The 13909-nt window shown below is 42.7% G+C and overlaps 4 protein-coding genes across 4 annotated transcripts; all 4 read left to right on the top strand.

The window, feature by feature from the left end:
* LOC136442303 (zinc finger protein 568-like) lies at positions 1–2052 on the top strand. The gene is made up of 2 exons (XM_066439085.1): positions 1–120; positions 522–2052. The coding sequence occupies exon 2, from the start codon at positions 531–533 to the stop codon at positions 1578–1580; it is 1050 nt and encodes a 349-aa protein (XP_066295182.1). The 5' UTR covers positions 1–120; positions 522–530; the 3' UTR covers positions 1581–2052.
* A 494-nt stretch (positions 2053–2546) lies between these two features.
* Positions 2547–6339, top strand: LOC136442268 (zinc finger protein 431-like). Its single transcript, XM_066439034.1, has 2 exons — positions 2547–3084; positions 4089–6339. The coding sequence occupies exon 2, from the start codon at positions 4091–4093 to the stop codon at positions 5903–5905; it is 1815 nt and encodes a 604-aa protein (XP_066295131.1). The 5' UTR covers positions 2547–3084; positions 4089–4090; the 3' UTR covers positions 5906–6339.
* A 2164-nt stretch (positions 6340–8503) lies between these two features.
* On the top strand, positions 8504–10726 carry LOC136442692 (zinc finger protein OZF-like). Its single transcript, XM_066439635.1, has 2 exons — positions 8504–8536; positions 9369–10726. Exons 1-2 carry the CDS (start codon positions 8504–8506, stop codon positions 10308–10310), a joined length of 975 nt encoding a protein of 324 aa, XP_066295732.1. The 3' UTR covers positions 10311–10726.
* A 322-nt stretch (positions 10727–11048) lies between these two features.
* On the top strand, positions 11049–12987 carry LOC136442320 (zinc finger protein 239-like). The gene is made up of 2 exons (XM_066439110.1): positions 11049–11185; positions 12109–12987. The coding sequence occupies exon 2, from the start codon at positions 12111–12113 to the stop codon at positions 12819–12821; it is 711 nt and encodes a 236-aa protein (XP_066295207.1). The 5' UTR covers positions 11049–11185; positions 12109–12110; the 3' UTR covers positions 12822–12987.
* The last annotated feature ends 922 nt before the right edge of the window (positions 12988–13909 follow it).

The raw sequence follows: 13909 nt of genomic DNA, 5'->3' as shown, positions 1-13909 counted from the left end.
GTGGCACTTACCTGCGTGTCCGCCATTTTGACCAGCGACGCAAAGGAACCCTTCCTAAATATAGACTACTTTCCAGACGATTCATCTCTTCATCGCTTCTATAACTGCAGCAGAATAGAGGTAAGACGTTTGTGAACTATAATCACTCACTAACAGGTAGCAATGAGACAGCAAGATAGGACTACGGGAGTAGTTAGGGACGATTTTAGTGGGGGGGGGGGGTTCTAACGAGTGTTACGTGGGGACAAGAATCTCTGTTCAAAGCATGACATACTGAAGTTACATTTGCCAAACATCCTAGTGCGCATGTAACATGGACTACGTTTATATTGTGGCCATGCTTATTACAGGATAGAACTAGAAGACCGACCAGAATATTTGTCGGGATACACGTTGAAGCCATGTACAAGTTTGACAGCATCATGACTGTGAACTGTGACTTGCTACACTACTGTTTGGGGCTGGAAATGGATTTTATGGGTAAAATTTTCAATGTAACAACGTTGCACATATCATTGCAGTTGTTTGAAATGGACGAGAACATTTATAAGATTCCTACGGACGAGCTGCCAACTGAACACCCTGGGCACGAGACAATCAGCCAAGAGAACCCGTTAACAGACACGGGAGGGCAGCAGGACAAGGAAGAGGTCAAGCCTGGCCATCCTCCCGTACAGGGTCAAATAGAGCAGACGGACAGGCTTGCGGTGAAACGTACTGCGGAAAAACGCTTCGCATGTACGGAATGTGACTACCGTGCAGCTTCAAAGGCTGACCTTATCAAACATACCAGAACACATACAGGTGAGAAACCCTATAAATGTGACCAGTGCGAATATTCTGCTGCAAAGAAAAGCAATTTAGACCGTCACAGGCGTAAACACACCGGAGAAAAACCCTACAAGTGTGACCAGTGTGACTATTCTGCTGCACGGAAATCCAATTTAGATCGACATATAACTAAACACACTGGAGATAAACCATACATGTGTGGAGAGTGCGGATATAGAACGACCAGAAAGTCTTACCTCTCCATACATATGAGAACACATACAGGTAAAAAACCCTACAAATGTGACCAGTGTAACTATTTTTCTGCGTGGAAAAGCAGTTTAGACCGACACATGTTAAAACACACCGGACAAAAAACCTACATGTGTGGAGAGTGCGGATACAGGACGGCGAACCATTCTCACCTATCCGTGCATATGAGAAAACATACAGGTGAGAAACCCTATAAATGTGACCAGTGTGACTATTCTTCTGCACAGAAATGTCATTTAGCCCGACATATGTATAAACACACTGGAGATAAACCCTACATGTGTGGAGAGTGCGGATTCAGAACAGCCAACAGGTCTACCCTATCCGAACATATGAGAAGCCATACAGGTGATAAACCCTATAAATGTGACCAGTGCGACTATTCTTCTGCGCAGCAAGGCAACTTGAACCGACACATGTTTAAACATACTGAAGAAAAACCATACATGTGTGAGGAGTGTGGGTACAGAACGGGCAACAGGTCTCACCTAATCGACCATATGAAAATACATACAGGTGTGAAACCCTTTAAATAAGACTAGTGTGACTATTCTTCAGCGCAGAAAGGCACTTTAGACCGACACATGTTAAAACATACTGGAGAGAAACCTTACATGTGAGGAGAGTGCGGATATAGAACGGCCGACAGGTCTTACCTATCCGAACATATGAGAACACATATAGGAGAGAAACCATACATGTGTGGAGAGTGTGGATTTAGGACAATAGACAAGTCTAATCTCTCCCGACATACAACAAAACATACTGTTTAAAAAAACTTGCATGTGCGGAGTATGTGGATACTTGATAGCCGATCTCACATCAACTATCAATACTATCTACACATACGACAATACACGAAGATAAGCCCTACAAATGTAACCAGTGTAATACATGTATTCTGCAGCACTATAATGCAATTCAAACCAACACGAAAACACTACTATCCAAACAGAGGAGTGGGTCCGGCAGGTTTTTGACGTATTTTCAGGCGTTTTTTTTTGGGGGGGGGGGGCTTTCTTCTTTGTCATGTTTTTTGGCTAGACAAAAAAAAAACATGACAGTTGAAAGCCCGAAAAAAAACGCCTAAAAACACGTCAAAAACCTGCCGGACCCACTCCTCTGATTGGATAGTAGAAAACACAGCTTCAAACGTGAATAGTTCGTGACTTACCGACTGCACATAAAGTTATTGTGGCAGAACATACATGCCAAGGTAACAAATTCAATTTTCTGTTAAGCATCCAAAGGTAGTCAAAGAGGAAGTTTGCACAAATAAAATCACGCAGTGAATTTTGAGTCCCTATTAGGTCCTCACTTCTTGAGCGACCGTCGTACATATATGCATATGTTACCCTTAACCTTGATAGTTGCAACCAAAGTTATACTATATATAGTATTCTTCACTATCCGATTGAAATATTCTGTATGAAACGGTATTTAACGTCGTTAATGTTTAACGAGTTGATACTAACATTCCTAGTTGAAAAGGTTATCCTTTAAGTAGCGTTATTGTATGTAGACATTCTTAATTTTGTTAGTAATACATAATATTACAAAAATGGTATACATGTTTTTAAGTTATGTATAATTATTGTGTTTATATGATGATGTTCTACAGGGGGAAATGGAATAAGCTGTTTGTTGCTAACAATACCGTCTTGTGCTAATTATGGGTGTCATCTGTAAGCACAATAATAGAAAATAATAAGAATCTGCCGTTATGTAATTAGATCATCAAAGTTAACTTTTATACCATTTCATGTGATTTTTTAATGTTTCTTGAATCATTTACTTCATGTAGCATAGCGATAACTAACTTAATTTTAAAGATATTTGTTTATCCAGTTACTCGTTATAACATACTATGATAGTACGGGTAATCAGGGATATAAACTTTGACCTTCGACCTCAACTGCGTAAAAGGGTCAGATTGCTTGTCCGCCATTTTTATTTGTCGGAGCATCACAGTTTCCACCTGATCGCTATTCTAACGACAATTCAACATCTTGGGAACCAATCAGCACCATAGATCGCCAGGTAAGGCATTTTTGTTTCCAGCCTGACCATTCTACATATGCTTATCTTTCGCTACTTTAAGTATAAAGGTTTGTTTTGTGGAAACAGTGGTCTTGTCTTGTCTTGTCGAGATACTAGACAAAACCCCGCGTGGGGCATAGTGTCTAGGACTTATGGTCAGAGGCCTTACCCAAGTGTGGCCGGTGGTGGTGGTGCACGCCGTCAACAAGAATAAAAAAAGTGGTGCAAAAAATAACGAACAAAATAGTGCTGTACATTGCCACACTAGGTATAGGCTCCTCCCCTTACAGCTGGGTGAAGCCGGGGTAACCATAATACTTGGCCACCCCAGCTTTAAAGCTATCTGTAGTCTTGGTTTCGATAAGGTGTTGCGGAAGTGCATTCCATTCTATGACTGTTTTGGGGAAAAAGCTCGGTCGATAAGTAAGAAGGGGAGGGGGGCATAGGACGTGAATGATTTTTGGACATCGCCAAAGAAAAACAACGCTCTAGAACTTGCCATAATATTAACAATTCTGTATTGTTAATTCTGGTCTGCTGTCGGTCAGTTTTTAGTCACGGTGATTTATTTTCCCCTGCTGTTTGTCTTTGTCAGTTTGCAAATTTATTCGACGATGGACGCCGGAATTTACGAACAGTTTTGCCCAGCGCGGTCCGTGCATGCGGACATTTGCCAGTTTTCTTTGTTTTCTTCATTATTTTTTTTTTTTTAGTTACAGCTTTATTATACATGTTAGTCCTACAACCAATCATGGTGTTAGTTGAAAGGTTACATTGGGAGCGCATAATTTATCCACACTGTCCCTAGTCATAATCCATGGCCATTTACCAGCTTTGCTCTTTTCAAATCCATTATTTCTTTTATTGGGAAAGACACAACCTAGAAATAATGTCAAAATACCATACGACACGTTGCGAGCTGTGATGGTGACTTGACGATTACGTAAATTTGGGTAACATCATCAAGATTGTCTATCATTTTACTTCCTGTTTTTGCCACACAGCAATGGAAGAGCAAGAGACCACAAGACAAGAGCCAAGCTGTGAAGCTGGACATCCTGGGAACGAGACATCTGCAAGAGAACATCAGAAAATAGACACAAAAGGGCAGCAGGAGAAGGGACAGGAAAGTCTATGCAAGGAAACCTGCGGTATGACTTCCAACCAGCCTGGGGAGAGCGCCTCACCTCTACCACAGGTACAGACTCATGCAGGGCAGGTGGTAGCCTGGATGCCAGCTTTGCTAGTAACATTTGGTGGTGGCGCAAACATTGGGGAGCAGGGTAACGCTAACATTGCTGGCGTCCAGGCTAGACAGACGAAGGGGCATGATACTGCACATACCGTTTTTACAAATGAGGACTGTTTACGCAAGAAAGTAAAAAAGTCGTACAATTGTGACGAGTGCAACTTTTCGTCGGCGTATAGAAACAGTTTGATAAAACACAAGGCTAAACACACGAAGCCCTTCATGTGTGGAGAGTGCGGGTTCAGGACGAATCGCAGCGCCTACCTGACCATACATATGAAAAAACATACAGGTGAGAATCCCTACAAATGTGACCAGTGCGACTATTCTACCAGGAAAGAAGCCGATTTAAATCTGCATATGAAAACACACACTGCTGAGAAACGCTACAAATGTGGGAAGTGCGAGTACAGGACAGCTTGCAAGACTAGCCTAGCCATGCACATGACGAACCACACCGGTGAAAGACCCTACAAATGTGACCAGTGTGACTACGCTGCTGCACACAAATGCAATTTAAAGCAGCATAAGTTCAAACACACCGGCGAGAAGCCCTACAAGTGTGACCAGTGTGACTACGCTGCTGCACACAAACACAATTTAAAGCAGCATAAGCTCAGACACACCGGCGAGAAGCCCTATAAGTGTGGGGAGTGCGAGTACAGGGCCGTTAACAAGACTAGCCTAACCATACACACGATAATCCATACCGGTGAGAAACCCTACAAATGTGACCAGTGCGACTACGCTGCTGTACAGAAAGGCAGTTTAGAAGCACATAAGCTCAAACATACCGGCGAGAGACCCTACAAATGTGACCAGTGTGACTACACTTCCATACGGAAAAGCACTTTGGATCGACACATGACTAAACACACTGGTGAGAAGCCCTACAAGTGTGGGGAATGCGAGTACAGGACTGCTCTCAAAGCTAGTCTGACCATGCATATGACGATCCATACAGGTGAGAAACGCTACAAATGTGACCATTGTGACTACGCTACTGCACGGAAAAGGCATTTGGATCAACACATGACTAAACACACTGGAGAAAAACCCTACAAGTGTGGGGAGTGCGAGTACAGGACGGCTTACATGGCTAACCTGACCATACATATGACAAACCATACCGGTGAGAAACCCTACAAATGTGACCATTGTAATTACGCTACTGCACGGAAGAGGGATTTGGATAAACACATGGTTAAACACACTGGTGAAAAACCCTACATGTGTGGAGAGTGCGAGTACAGGACGGCTTACATGGCTAACCTAACCAAACACATGACAAGCCATACCAGTGAGAGACCCTACAAATGTGACCAGTGCGACTACGCTGCTGCACACAAATGCAATTTACAGCGGCATAAGCTCATACACACCGGCGAGAAGCCCTACAAGTGTGATCACTGTGACTACGCTACTGCACGGAAAAGGGGTTTGGATCGACACATGACTAAACACACTGGCGAGAAGCCCTACAAATGTGAGGAGTGCGGATACAGAGCTGCTGAAAGATATACCCTTACACGACATATGAGAACACATTCAAGTGAGAACCCCTACAGATGAAACCAGTGCGACTATTCGGCTGTACGGAAAATCCATTTGGATGATCACGTAGCTAAAAGACATTGGCGAGAAGCCCTACAAGCGTGAGAGGTGCGGTTAGGGACTGCTTGGAGGTCTCGCCTATCTAAACACAAGAACACATACAGGTGAGAAGCCCCAAAAATGTGACCAGTGCGACTATTCATTTACAATGAAAAAGGACTTAAACCGACACATGTCAACGCCTACTGTTAAAAATAAAACTTGCGTGGGCAGTGTGTGTTCAGGACGGCTGACAGGTCTAAGCTACCCAGACATATAGGACACATACTTGTGAGAAGCCCTACAAATGTGACCAGTGCGACTATTCTGCTGCTGGACAAATTAGACCAAACAGCTATGGCTAAACAGTGGTGTAAAACTCTACGTCACTGGGGACTGCGGATACAGCACAGTTTTAACTTAAAAGAGAAAACATACAGGCGACAAACCTTACAAATATGACATGTGACTATTCTGCTTCGCCAGGAAACAGTCTAAAACTACTCAAGATGAAACACACAAGCTAGATACATCAGTTGGCTGATCAGCCTTAACCGTCCATGTAAGATAACACTCCAAGTGTGAGGTGAAAAAAAACCTATAAAGTGTAATTTTGAAATGAAGAATTTAGACCAGCAAGTGAACCACACTTCTCATGAGTTCGACATGGATTATGATTGTTGCTGACATGTGTATTTGTTTAATCTATACCAATATTGGCAATAAGAGGTATCTTGACGAAGTTGTACCAGATGACAAAAGTTATGATGGATGCTATTGTCCATTTGAGTTGAAGTTTTTTTTACGCTGCTCCCTCGATGGCATGTTTGATGGAATACTGACAGACCATAAAAGTATGATCATTGCTGTTGAATATTATCGATGACCTGATACCGAACTGTACTAGACTCTGTTTCGTGGGTCAATACAGCTCCCAAGAAGACTGGAATCATCGCAGTATTTAGGGGAGAACATTGTTATCCGCCTACTGTTACGAGCACGTATCCGTGGACAAGTTCATCGGGTTGGGGAGAGACCGAATAGCAAAGTTTAGTTTTTTTTTTTAAATTCCATTTACAGCAACGTTTCGATGACGTCGACTCTTGTTAATCACGTGGTTATGAATATAGCCGAATTATAATACAGTAGAATCCGCTTAACTGCACCACCCATTTGTCAGCGTTTTTGGTGCAATTATCCGCCTGGTGCAATTATGCGAAATGCCCAGCTGGACAACACCACCATGGGCGAGGGGGTGTATTGTTAGTTAGAAACACTAGCACAAAGAAAACAGACGAAATTATTCAGTAATTAACTTTATTTATTGACCCTTTGCTGAAAATAAAGAAATGACTGCGAACCTGTTTTGATTTTGCATTCTTTAATTTTCCATGCGATATACCGCATTACAACACACGTTATGTTACAGGGGAGGCATTCTGAAACATCGTCATGCCACTCATGGGATAACAGTTTCTGTGCTACATTACGTAGAATGCAGTTGTCGATTTACGTAAATCATGTACCGCCATGAAACTAGGAATTGAAACTAGAACTTGGTTACTGATTTCGGGTGACCCGCCCGGGACCTCCCATACGATTCCTATCAACGTAACTGTCAATGGAGACCGCCTTCTTTTGTTACTCAAAACAGTTTTAAACATATTGGCGGTATTGTGCATCTACACAGGCAGTTATCGGCTCATTTGTACCGCGTTTGCCGATTTTAGCACACCTTTTCAGTTAACTTGTCGAGGATTTTTGAAAAAAAAAAATGGTGCAGTTATCCGGCATTGGTGACCATGCGCGGTGCAGATATGCGGAGTCACTAACAATGCAGTGAATGGGAACCGGTTTTGGATATTGGGATTCGGAGCAATTAAATGGAAGGTGCTTTTATCCGATGTGCAATTAAGTGGATTCGTCTGTACAAGCATCCTTTACATAATTTTTCATATAAACATGTGATGAGGCTCCTACGAAGTAATGCATTGAATGTCACGTTTGAATAGTTTGAAAAATAGCAGCATTGGTGTAACTTCCCCCAGTCCAAAACAAACAAAAACAAAAATTCAGTCACGAAAATCCCATGCCGTAATTATTGTTTACACCGATAGGTTTTTATGACATCGTGAAAAAACACAAATGTATACCATGCATGTCTGTACTAATTAAGCATAGGTAAGTCAAATTTGCAGAACATAAAATAATATAAAGGAACTGAAACAATTTCAGACAACTTTTGCGTGTTTATTTATAAATATTCAGATCTCATTACGGCATTCTGGTGAAATAGATTTGTAAAAGAAAGATGTTTCAAGTTAATTATTGCAACACGCACTTAAAAAAATATATATTTCCGTATGTATTCTCTATTCAGCAAAGCAGAGGTTTCGGTCGAGTGGGGTAGGAGTGTCCGGGATTTTTAACATTTCTCTCCCTTCACCTCTGCGACAGAACGGAACGCTTCAAGCCTTTTAATATATTGCAATCACTCTGACACTTTACGGCCGATTTACATAAATATTAGAATTGCGGAATAAGCAGTTGAATAAACTGCACACGAAGCGCAGAAACATGAGGTCTGTAGCGGCACCGTCCCGGATCTGGGTAATCAGGTTAGTCAAGTTTGACCTTTGGTACGCGCCAGATTTGGCCCGTGAAGCAGACTAATTACTCGCCAATTTGAGCCGTGCGAGGGGCGTCATTTTTCTATAATCTGAAACGATTTCCGAGTTGCCGCTGCTCAATATCAACCGTAAACGGCTTTGATTGACGGGTAAGACATGTTTACCATTCGCCGCCACTCCAATTCAGGTGTGTGATTTCAGAAAAACATAGGTGGGTACAGGTGTGTGTGTAGGGGGGGGGGGGGGGGGCATATTGAGTGACATGTTCATAAGGCAGAGATCTGCAACGGGATGTAATATGGTGAGGTGATAAATACATGTATATATATTTTCCTTTATTCCCCCCGTAAAATCATGGGAAGATCAATTCACAGAAGTCTAAATTTGTACACAATTCTGAACGGATGTATTTGAGCTCTGTTTTCTAACCAATAGAAATGAAATGAAAGCCATTGCCCATATATCGCCTAACAAATAGCACAAATACTCCATAACCCAGTGTGCTATCGACCTACCCTGGCACTGGAGAACATGAGCCATATGTTAAAAATAGCAAATCAGTGCTTCCCGCCCAAACGAAGAACCAACCAATGGTAGAAGATCTGCAAATGAGGCTATAGTCTGCCCATGAACAACAACATATAATTCTTGACGGTGATAAGATATATAAAAGCAGACATTTAACTCAACTGATTACGCCTTGCGTTAACACTATGCCCTTTTTACTGTGTAATAGTAGCGAGAATGTAATGAGAACATGTGATTGAAAATATCCACATGTCAATCGTTGAACGCTGTTTATTGTCCTGTAGGCCCATGCAGAAATTGACTTGCCAAGCCCCGGGGTTTCTGCTGAAGAAACGTCCACTAGACATCCTGGAAACGAGACCGCAAACAGAGAGGATCTTGCAGCTAAAACCGTAAGGCAGCAGGACAAAGAACGAGAGAACATGCTACACGAGGAAACGAGCATCGCAATCTTTGAAGAGCCCGACAAGAAATCGTCATCCAACGAGCTTGCACAGGCCCATACAGAACAGATGGACTCACCTAGAGAAAAGTATGCTCCAAAAGCGCCCTTCATATGTGGAGAGTGCGGGTACAAGACGCCCAAAAGATCCCACCTGACCCAACATATGAGAACACATACAGGGGAGAAACCCTTCAAGTGCGACCAGTGCGACTATGCTGCTGCAAAAAAGGGCAGTTTAGATCAACACAAGCTTAAACACACTGGCACAAAATCCTACAAGTGTGACATGTGTGGCTATATTGCCTCCCAGAAAGCCATTTTAGACCGACACATGGCTCAAAACGGTGAACACAAACCCTACATATGCGGGGAGTGCGGGTACAGGACGCCCAAATGGTCCCACCTGGCCCAGCATATGAGAAAACATACTGGTGAGAGACCCTACAAATGTAACCAGTGCCACTATTCTGCTGCACAGAAAGGTAATTTAGAACAACACATGGCCATGCACACTGGAGAAAAACCGTACAGGTGTGGAGAGTGCGGATTTAGGACGGCTAGAAGATCTCATTTAAACGAACACATTAGAAAACATACAGGTTTGAAACCCTATAAATGTGACCTGTGTGACTATTCTGCTGCACAGAAAGGTACCTTAGACCGACACATGGCAAAACACACTGGGGACAAACCATATATGTGCGGGGAGTGCGGATACAGGACGGCTTGTAGGTCTACTCTATCTCGACATATGAGAAAACATACCGGTGAGAAACCCTAAAAGTGTGACCAGTGCGAATATTCTACCACACAGAAAGGTACTTTAGACCTGCACATGGCTAAACACACTGGAGAAAACCCCTACATGTGTGGGGCATGCGGGTACAGGACGGCTAGCAGGTCTGACTATTACAGACATATGAGAATACATACGGGCGAGAAACCTTATAAGTGTGACCAGTGCGAATATTCTGCTCTACGTAAATCTGCCTTAGACCAACACATGGCTAAACACAACGGACACAAACCATATGTTTGTGGCGAGTGTGAGTACAAGACTGCCCACAGGTCCAATCTTTCCCGACATATGAGAAAACATGCCGGAGAGAAAGTTTGATTCTAATACCCATTCTTTACTATTTATAGTATTCTGTTTATGTATAGAACTTCTTTGATAGAATAAACTGTACACAAGAACACGGGATCCAGTGATCCGACATTCTGCGTTATCTTTATAACTTAGAAGTTAAAGCAAAGCTGAACTGCGGCTTTCAATAAAATAAACACCCCCCCCCCCACACACACAGGCCTGACATGTTTTACCATCTCCATGGTGATCAACCCCAAAACCAACCCAATTTTGTTACCTTTTATGACTGAAGCTTTAGGAATAAAACAGGGCATTACAATGAATGTCTATCACATTAACACAGCAGATAAAAACCGCTGAACCATTTGTATGCTACATTCGGTAATTTGTTGTTACAGTTGGGTAATCAGGTATGTCAAACTTGACCTTTCACCGCTGGAAGTGCTGACCCGTGATTGCGCATGTCCGCCATTTTGAGCAGATGCAAGAAGATCATTTATCAACATATGGACGGTTTTCTGTGTGATTGAACGCTTTATCGATCCATCAATAAAAGCAGCACACAGGTAAGACATTTGTTAGGTATCTATCGGCTATGTTTTAAGCTTTTACGACAGCAGGATAGGATCCCAACGACATTTTTGTGGTGAATCGTACATGGTAGACTTGTATATATAATAGGGGAGGGGGGTTGGCGGGTGTAACGTTACAAGGTCGTGAACTAGACATCCATTGCGCAGCTCAATCCGCATGAAATTTAATTGTTGGTACATGACTAAGGAAACAGTGGAGCCTTTAAGAACTTCAAATATACGGACTAGTATATTAGACGGAATTTCTTAGATAGCAAATTTGTATTTACAAGGCGAAGAAAAAGAAAGATTCGCAACAACCTCCTTGGTTCGGAATAAGTAAGTGCTTTCGTAGTTTCGACTATTTGCATATGCGCGGTGTCAAAGGTGAAGGCCCGTGGCTTGTAAACAGTCGTCTCGATTTGTAAAACAATGCCCAGACGGGTTTAGTTTACATCTCAGGGGCCCTCATCTTTGACACTTCACATGCTTATAGCAAACAAGGGCTTTATATAGAACCTATACGTCCTTGTAGCAAATAATCTGGTTGGGAATAGGACAGCGCAAGGTGACATGCAACTTTTTGTGCTATTGTCAGACAAAACAATCCTGCCAGTAAGTAGCAGGGAAAATCCTGTCAATAGACAGCAGAAAAAAGCCTGTCAATAGCAGGAAAAATCCTGTCAACAACAGGGAAAATTCCGTCAATAGCAGAGAAAATCCTGCGAAGAAATAGCAGGGAAAACTTGATAGGCTTGCCGGTCAATTATCTCTGTCATCATTTATTGCTGTTTTTGGAAAGGTCAATAGCAGGGGAAATCCTGTCATTAGCAGGGAAAATCCTGTCAATATAAATAGCAGTGGAAAATTGATAGGCTAGCCTGTCAATAACCTCTGTCATTATTTATTGTTGTTAGAAATGGACGAGAGTAGGAGCGACATTGCTATGAACGATGTCCCGGCTGGACACCATGGGAACGAGACAAACAATAGCGAGAGCCCGGCAACAGACGCGGGAAAGCAGCAGGACAAGGAAGAGGATATTCCTTTAAATGAGACGAGGTCCATCCTGTCCTTACACATGAGACACCACACAGGTGAAAAACCCTACAAATGTGACCAGTGCGACTATTCTGCTGCAGAAAAATGCAATTTGGATCGACACATGGCTAAGCACACAGGAGACAAACCCTACATATGCGAAGTATGCGGATTCAGGACGGCCATCAGGGCCAGACTTTCTGTACATATGCGAAGGCATACAGGTGAAAAACCATACATATGTGATCAGTGCGATTATTCTGCTGCACAGAAATACAATTTAAACCAACACGTGCTTAAACACAGTGGAGAAAAACCCTACATGTGTGGCGAGTGTGGGTTCCGGACGGCTACAAAACGTAGTCTTTCTGAACATATGAGAACCCATACAGGTGAAAAACCCTTTAAATGTAGCCAATGTGACTATTCTTCTGCACGGCGTAAGGATTTGAGACGTCACATTCTTAAACACACCGGAGAAAAACCCTACATGTGTGGGGAGTGCGGTTACAGGACGGCTAGAAAACCGAACCTATCCGTACATATGAGAAAACATACAGGCGAGAAATCCCACAAATATGAAATGTAACTATTCTACTGCACACAGAAATAGTCTAAAACTACATAAGAAGAAACACACAGGTTAGACAACATGTGTGGGGGGTGCTGGTAAAAGACCGCTTGAACAACTTCTATCTCTTAACGTTACAAATACGAAAACACTTTATGTGTGTGATGCAAGACTTTCCAAATGTGATCAGCTGTGTGATGTGGGAAACAAAGTCTGACCAACAAGCGAACCACCTTACCTACAGGTTCCGCGTAGATAAGGATTGTCGCTGAAAAGTTTATTTCCTGAATCCTTTCCCACAGGACTTTTGGCGACATAGCACATGGTAATGTCTTTGATAAAACAAATAACTGGAAGGAAATAAGCTTTTGAGAGTGTTGTACGTTATACTGATGTACCATGATAACCCGATCGGTACCTTGAATCAAAATAACAATAGTGCATAGTGTCGAAAACTTGCCCCTAGGATAACGGAAAGTTAAGGCAATACAGATGAATGCGACCGTTAAATTTTCATCATGTAGTTTGAATATTGGAAAGTCACCTGGTATAGACAAATGTGCCAGCAGAACTTCTCAAAGCAGGAGGAGAGACAGTTGCCAAACTGTATACAAGGATCTGTAACCATGTATTTAAAACTGGCAAGTGGTCCGAGGCCTGGACAACTTCCGTTGTTATCCCCCTCCCAAAGAAGGGCAACCTAAAGAAATGCTCGAACTATCGTACCATAAGCCTGATCTCACACCCAAGTAAAATTCTCCTGAAAGTAATTTTGAACCGGCTCCAGCCACAGGCCGAGCAGATACTTTCTGAAGAGCAAGCTGGATTCAGGAAGGGCAGGTCCTGTGTCGAACAGATCTTCAACCTTCGCCTGATCTGTGAGAAGTACAGAGAGCTCGGGAAACCGGTGTACCACACTTTTGTTGACTACAAGAAGTGTTTTGACAGAGTATGGCAGGATGGCCTGTGGGCAGTGATGCGCCGGTCTAACATTAGCAGGGCGATTGTGAACTCCATAGAAGCACTGTATAAGTCATCACAAAGCATGGTCATGACAGGGGGAGAGTTCAATGAGTGCTTTCCTACGTCAGTAGGAGTTCGCCAGG

This window comes from Branchiostoma lanceolatum, chromosome 9 (genome assembly GCF_035083965.1).
Source record: "Branchiostoma lanceolatum isolate klBraLanc5 chromosome 9, klBraLanc5.hap2, whole genome shotgun sequence".
Taxonomy (NCBI): domain Eukaryota; kingdom Metazoa; phylum Chordata; class Leptocardii; order Amphioxiformes; family Branchiostomatidae; genus Branchiostoma; species Branchiostoma lanceolatum.
The sequence above is the reverse complement of the archived record's forward strand: the minus strand, read 5'-3'. Positions and strand labels throughout refer to the sequence as shown.

Bases quoted from the DNA above. Each gene is read 5' to 3' on its own strand.
- LOC136442303 (XM_066439085.1), top strand. From the start codon at position 531: ATGGACGAGAACATTTATAAGATTCCTACGGACGAGCTGCCAACTGAA.
- LOC136442268 (XM_066439034.1), top strand. From the start codon at position 4,091: ATGGAAGAGCAAGAGACCACAAGACAAGAGCCAAGCTGTGAAGCTGGA.
- LOC136442692 (XM_066439635.1), top strand. From the start codon at position 8,504: ATGAGGTCTGTAGCGGCACCGTCCCGGATCTGG. The intron at 8,537-9,368 runs GTAATCAGGTTA...ATTGTCCTGTAG, and splicing joins CGGCACCGTCCCGGATCTGG to GCCCATGCAGAAATTGACTT.
- LOC136442320 (XM_066439110.1), top strand. From the start codon at position 12,111: ATGGACGAGAGTAGGAGCGACATTGCTATGAACGATGTCCCGGCTGGA.